Source organism: Bison bison, unplaced genomic scaffold (assembly GCF_000754665.1).
Source record: "Bison bison bison isolate TAMUID 2011002044 unplaced genomic scaffold, Bison_UMD1.0 scf7180017864376, whole genome shotgun sequence".
Lineage (NCBI taxonomy): Eukaryota > Metazoa > Chordata > Mammalia > Artiodactyla > Bovidae > Bison > Bison bison.
Window position 1 is genome coordinate 193,709 of NW_011494948.1, and position 7,512 is coordinate 201,220.

Consider the following 7,512-nt stretch of genomic DNA (forward strand, 5'->3'; position numbering starts at 1 on the left):
ATGATCATGTGAAACATTACATGGTTCTAAAGGAAAAATGTCAATAAGTACATTAAGAAAAACAGTATCCATCTTGGTTCCTTCTAGCCTATTTCTTATCTCTTTTTGTGGTAAATAAATGAGTTTTGGTTTATCCTTTTATGTCAAAATATAAGTATTTGTGTGTGATTACATGTGTACTCACACATATATACACACTTCTATATGTACATAATATAAGTCAATCGTGTCTGACTCTTTTGCAACCCCGTGGACTGTAGCCCACCAGCCTTGTCTATCCGTGAAATTTTCCAGGTAAGAATACTGAAATGGGTATCCATTTCCTCCTCCAGGGGATCTTCCCAACCCTGGGATCAAACTCATGTCTCCTGCATTGGCAGGTGGATTCTTTACCACAGAGCCACCTGGGAAGGTATTCTTCAGGCACAAATACTGGAATGGGTTGTCATGCCCTCCTCCATGAGATTTTCCTAACCCAGGGATTCAACCCGAGTCTCCTGTATCTCCTGCATTGGCAGGCAGGTTCTTTACCACTAGCATGGCATGGGAAGCCCATGTACAAATATATTTATCTCAACACATACTTAATAGAAGATAAATATTGTTTGCATCTTGTGTTTTTTGAGTTAATATATCTCTCCATATATATGTATCACTCCAGCAAATGTCATATTCCTTTCCATTATATAATTGTATCATGTAGTAGGTAGTTTCCTATTGTGGACATTTGGTTATTTCTAGTCCTGCTGTTACAGATAGTGCAGCCTTGTGTATGTGTCTTTTCATGGGGTGTTTTGCTTCTTAATGTTTGGGACAGATTCCTAGAGTAGATAGAATTCCTGGATCGAAAGGTAAATACATAAGCAGTTTTGCTGGGTATTGCCAAATTCCCCTCTTCAAGGAGACCGTATCAGTTTGTATTCCCATCAGCAGTGTTTGAGAATGCCTGTTTTTCTACAGCCTATGAACACATTGTTATCAGGCTTCACAAAATGTTTTAAGTAGATCTGTGTTTTAGAGTCTTTGGCCAAAGTATGGTGGCATCTAAGGAGTCTAAAACAGGGAGATGAGTTGGCCTTGACAGCCTCAGAGAAATGCAAGCCTTTACTGAGGATATAGAGTTACATTAAAGAAGCATTGACAGTATGCATAAGGAGGACTTAGTAATGATGGAGAAATTGGGGGTAACTTCAGTTTCTGGGAGTATGAAAAATTAAAGAATACTGAGCATCAGCAGATTAGAGGATGGGGGAATTTCTTGAATTTGAGGTGCTCCTGAAATACATGTTAGAGATGCAGTTGGATATATGAACCTGAAGAGAAATTTGGGTTAGAGCATTTGAGTCATCCCTGTGTGATATGTGTAAATGAAGATGCTGAGGAAAAGAATAAAAGTGATAATGGAGCCTCAGCGTGTTCTTGACTTTGGTAAAAATAGTTTTATGGGTCCTTTCTATGTCTTCTTACTTAGCAGCTGATTTAACACCTCTGGGTGGCATTAGAAAAAGTATACTTCATTTTCATGACTTTTACACACTATACATAAAGATTGTGTATTCATATGCTCCACAATGTAATTCTGTTCTGAAGTCATACAAACTTAGTTTCAGGGCAAACATAGCTTAAATTCCTTTGATATAGGGAATGGTTTATTTTGACTCATCTCCAGTAAACATGATTTTATATATGATTTTAAAACTTTTTAAAATATTTCTATTCTTGGTATCTAACTTTGGCAATCATAGGCAAATGGAGAGTTCTTGCCAGTGAAATACCCTTTTTTCTCTATATTAACCATACAGGAGTATATGATAATGTCAGGATGTAAAAATCATGTTATAGCTGAGAAGAGGATCTCATATAAAAGAATAGTTTTCTATCATTTATGGCCTTAAGAATATTGAGTCAGGAAACACATTCACTACTTCAGAATTAGAAAAGCCCTAAAATAGCTAGTTAAAAGTCTTCACCATTTTAGTTTTCAAAACAACCGTATGGGCTAGTTAGTTAACCATTAGGTATTTACACGTGAGAGACAGTCATGTGTAAACTAAACACAGGTAGAACTAAAACAGCGAAGCTTGGTAACTTCCCCAAGGATACACAGTAGTAGGAAGCTAAAATGGAATTTAAACCCAGGCAGGGTGAAAATACAACATATTTTGAGTGAAGAGACAGGATGATAAAGGATTCAAAACTTTATGTTAATTCATTTATAATGTTTTATACTTAAAGGGTGGCAGGGTGACCAACTTAGACTATCAAGGATTAGGTCTTTAGTGGAGACTATGTATATTTCTTCTTGGCACTTAAGCTGTGGAACTCATTGTGTTTATCTTTGGTCCAGTATCAAGTATATTCTCTTGCCTATGTCAGAGCTATGTGAAAACAAAGTGACGTTTTTTAGAGTTAGAGCTGCCCTCTTCTCACTCACTGTCCAAGCAGAGGTTGCTCGGAGGCTTGTGGTAAAGGGGCATTGTAGCACTGAGGGTGAATGGACCAATCCTTTTTAAGGCCCCTTGTGAGTCTGAGATTTTTTTTTCTTTTTTCGTCTCTGCTTAACTAAAATTTGAAGAAGTTTGATTAAATTGAGTGATTAGCTAAAATCCCACCAGAATTAATATCCATTTATTATAAATAAGTTAGACATACGGTGAGAGTCCTAGGCCTGCATAGTACTTGTTTGATTTGGAAGAACCGAGACAAGCTGCTAGAGCTGCTTCCAACTTCAGGCTCACTTACATTTTGAGTATGCCACCCAATTGGTTAAGGGTTAATGGTCTTTTCCCTTAGTTACTACCTTGTTAATGCCATCACAAAATGCTGTGATATTTAACTATTCTTGTGTTTCTATATAGCACAGTAGCTTATCAAACTTGAGTATGCTTGAGAATTGCTGAGAGGATTTGTGAAAATAGACCACTGGGCCTCACTCCCAGAGTTTGAGTCAGATCAGAAGTGGAGTTAGGAGTTTGCATTTATAGCATGTTCCCAAACGGAACCACTGCTTAGAGAACCAATGCTATATTAGTTTGACCTACCCCAGGAGATTGAGTTTTCCAAGAGTAGGAACCAGAAATTACTTGTTTCCTTATCCCTTTACTAGCGAGCAATACATAAAGACAACAGATCTTATTAATGTTATAGAAAGCACTATGGACTGTTACATTGCTATTTTTGCCTATGGATACCAGATGTTAGGCCCAAAATAGAGGAACCTTCTTTTAAGTTCAAATCAGGTTTAGGTTTGTTAAACCTTTAGAAATTCAAATAAGATCAAGATTCTACTGGAATTCTTTCGCATGGGCTTCCCAGGTGGCGCTAGTGGTAAAGAACCTGCCTGCCAGTGCAGGAGACTTTAGAGACGTGGGTTCGATCCCTGGGTCAGGCAGATCCCTGGAGGAGGGCATGTCTCTCCAGGATTCTTGCGTAGAGAATCCCATGGACAGAGGAACCTGATGGGCTACAGTCTAGAGGGTCGCACAGAGTAAGACATGACTGAAGCAACCTAGCATTCACGCATATTCTTATTATGCATAAAGCAAATGGCAGAGCTGGATAAACTAATTCCAAGTTCAGGAAGAGATCAGCATCTAGTCTTACTAAAGTAATTTTTAAATGTGGGTTAAGAAAATGTAGAAAAGAAGAACTTGGTTTTTTTACCTACCCCTACTCATCATTCCCCATCACCTCCCTCCCCAAGCTAATTAAGAATGACTTATTAAGATTTTAACAAGACTTGTTTATTCTGGCATTTAAAATCAGAAATAAATATAATTTACTTAAGTGCCATTAAGAGTAAAATTATTAGGCTTTTATACATATTGCATATAATTTTAGTCTTCCATGCTGATAATCATAATCATAAGCAGTGTTCTGTGATTCTTTTTCCTCAGATACCCGGAAAGTGGTACTGTAGAAATAAATGTCAAGGATCTTCGACCACGAGCTAGAACCACTTTGAGATGGAATGAACTAAATGTTGGTGATGTGGTAATGGTTAATTACAATGTAGAAAGTCCTAGTAATAGAGGATTTTGGTTTGATGCAGAAATCACTACATTGAAGACAATCTCAAGGACCAAAAAAGAACTTCGTGTAACTGTTTTCTTGGGGTAAGATTCTCTTCACTGATGCCATTTAATTGCTGAATTAAGAAATGTAATTTTTAAGTGTTAAGCACATGTTCTTTAATTTAAAAAAAGATGGAATCCATGAAAGATGGAAATTTCCATACCTCGAGGAAAACTTTTTAATAAATTTCTTGAATTTTTTATTAAGAATGACCCTTAAATCTCCATTGCTACTTTAAGGCTGGAAGTATTATTTGAAAGCACTTTGGAAATAATTGAACATGTTATTAGAGAAATTTTTGTCTACTGTCCAGGATTCTACTAGGCTAAACCAATAATATACAGATGTGTTTCAATACCTATGTTTGCTCTGAAGATGTGTTGATAGAATAGAAATGACTGTCTACCTAGCCAGCTGTCTGCTGGACTTGAAAGACTAGCAAAAATTTTCCTTTATAGTAATTTTATTTAACTTAGGAACTTAAAACCACCTTTGAAAAGAATTCAAAACGTAAAATGTCACCCAAGATTTCTATCACTCAGATACTTCCATCGTTAATTCTTTAAGAAATACTCTTGTATGTTTCCTTCAAATGGTACAAGTACTATGCATTGTTTCAAAGCTACCTTTTTACACTTGGAAAAATGTTGTCAACACTGTTTTGTGTTCAGTTCTGAATAAAATGAGAAATAGTCACTAATTTACTTTTTAAAAAAAGTCTGCCAAAGTATTTCCAATTCTTTATCATGATGCTTAAGTAAAAACCTTGTGTATGCACTTTTGTGCATTTTTCTTTAGAATGAATTTTTAAGAGTACATTTGTTGTGTTGAGCATTGCGGATACTAGAACGACCCTGACAGTTTTCTTTTACTTAAGAGAAGCAGCCAAACTAACATACTTGTTAAGTTCTGGTTAACTGATTATGCATTGTACATATATATAAGGGATACATATATATCTAGTTTAATATTGAGATGACAAATCTAAGATTAAGCATCTGCTTATGATGAGTAATATAATACAGAAGTTGGTAAACTGTGGCCTGTTGGCTACCTGTTTTATGAAAAGAAATTTTTATTGGAACACAGCAGTGCCCATTTATGTTTTAGCTAAAACTGGCTTTTTTATCTGTGTATTCAACAGCATTGTTGAGTGGCTGCAAAAATGAACCTTAGCGAATTTTAAACTACTTACTCTCTGACCCTTCATGGAAAAAGTCTGTTGACTCCTAAGATAAAGAAAAAGATTGTGAGCTTTTATTTTAGAAAACCATTTCAGAACTTAGTGCAAACACAAGTGTGATTCTGTTGTCAGGCTAAGGATGTAATAACGCAATTAACAGATTTCTAAGTAGCTTGAAATTCTGACATGGATACAAATCATGAAGGAAAGGAGAAAGCATCTACATAAATTAGTTATATAGAGATTCTTATAATGTACATAGGTGCAGGAAGTGAAAAAAAAAAGCATGTATACACAGCAGTACTTGTAACATTGAGCTAAAAAAGCTTGCTATTTAAAATGTTTTCCTGAGTAATTTTGAGGTACAGTTAAAGAGTGGAGCACTCTGGCTTTAGGGACTAGAGAAAAGATTGAGTGGAAATTACAGATAGGCAAATATTGACTCATGAGAAAATGGTGGTATTTGAGGGCTGTCCCAAAATAAAACACACTGTCCTATAAAGGCTTACGTTTGCTGTCATTTAGGTTTTTACTAGACTTGTTAAGGATACAGGAGCCAAGAAAGGAGTCACTTTGGCTTGTGGATGGGAATTTTTTTTCATTGTTAGAAATCTTTTCCCTTCACTGGAAGGAGTTTGGTGCTGTTACAGACAGTGCTTCCATGACATTATACTTCTGTCCTGCTGCTTATGTGTGTTAGTTTCTGTTGGGTGAGTGTTGTCTAGAAGAAGATTGTAGAACTTGTGCATCTCTAACTTTAGTAGATAGAACCAAATATTTAAGTGGTTATACCAGATTCCACTTCGACCATAGTAAGTTCAAATTGCTCTGCATTCTTAACCACACTTAATTTTGTCAGACTTGAGTTTTTGGTACTCAGGTGAGTTTCTAATAATACACTATTGTGGTGGTAATTTACGCTTCCCTGACTATTAATGAGATTGAGAACCGTATGTTTATTGGCTATTTGGATATCTCTTGTAAGAATCCTGTTTCAAGCGTTAAGGATCCTGTTTCAAGCATTGGTATATGTTGTAGTTAATTAGGTAGTCTCTCATTGAATTTTTAGGAGTTCTAGTTATGGTAACTTGACCATTTCAGTTATATGTGGAGAAAATACCTGCTTCAATTCTGTGGCTTATCTTTTTTCCCTATGTTTGAATAGTAGTCTTAATTTTAGGTGGTCAAATTTATCAAAAATTTCCCCTTATGCTTATACTTTCTGTGTCTTGATTTAAGAAACCTTCTGAGGGTTGGTCAGGGTGGGAGATGGGTGAGAGTGGTTAAAAGGTACAAACTTCCAGTTATATAAGTTGTAGGGATATAATGTACAGCATGGTGACTATAGTTAATAATGTACTGTATATTTTAAAGCTGCTTAGAGAGTAGATCTTAAAAATTTTTATCACAAGGAAAAAATTTGTAACTGTGGGGTGTTGGATGTTAACTAATCTTTTTGTGGTAAACTTTTCTGTATATCAAGTCATTATGCTGTACACCTTCAGTTCAGTTTAGTCGCTCAGTTGTGGCCGACTCTTTATGATCCCGTGGACTGCAGCACACCAGGCCTCCCTGTCCATCACAAACTCCCATAGTTTACTCAGACTCATGTCCATTGAGTCTGTGATGAGACATCCAACCATCTCATTCTCTGTCATCCTCTTCTCCCACCTTCAATCTTTCTCAGCATCAGGGTCTTTTCAAATGAATCAGTTCTTTGCATCAGGTGGCCAAAGTGTTGGAGTTTCAGCTTCAGCATCAGTCCTTCCTATGAATATTCAGGACTGATTTCCTTTAGGATGGACTGGTTGGATCTCCTTGCTGTCCAAGGGACTCTCGAGTCTTCTCCAGCACCACAGTTCAAAAACATCAATTCTCCGGTGCTTAGCTTTCTTAATAGTCCAACTCTCACGTCCACACATGACTACTGGAAAAGCTTCATGTCTAGCTTTGACTAGACAGACCTTTGTTGGCAAAGTAATGTGTCTGCTTTTTAATAATCTATCTAGGTTGGTCATAACTTTTCCAAGGAGCAAGCATCTTTTAATTTCATGGCTGTAGTCACCATCTGCAGTGATTTTGGAGCCCCCCAAAATAAAGTCTGTCACTATTTCCACTGTTTCCCCATCTCTTTGCCATGAAGTGATGGGACCAGATGCCATGATCTTCGTTTTCTGAATGTTGAGCTTTAAGCCAACTTCTTCACTCTCCTCTTTCACTTTCATCAAGAGGCTTTTTAGTTCCTCTTCACTTTC

At 36.6% G+C, this 7,512-nt stretch overlaps 1 protein-coding gene across 1 annotated transcript in view; it reads left to right on the forward strand.

Moving 5' to 3' along the window:
- Positions 1-7,512, forward strand: part of UHRF2 (ubiquitin-like with PHD and ring finger domains 2, E3 ubiquitin protein ligase) — a 70,423-nt gene that overhangs the window by 29,853 nt on the left and 33,058 nt on the right. The window contains exon 5 of the mRNA XM_010857097.1: positions 3,897-4,115. Within this exon, the coding sequence (XP_010855399.1) occupies positions 3,897-4,115 (219 nt within the window). The remainder of the gene's footprint in view (positions 1-3,896; positions 4,116-7,512) is intronic.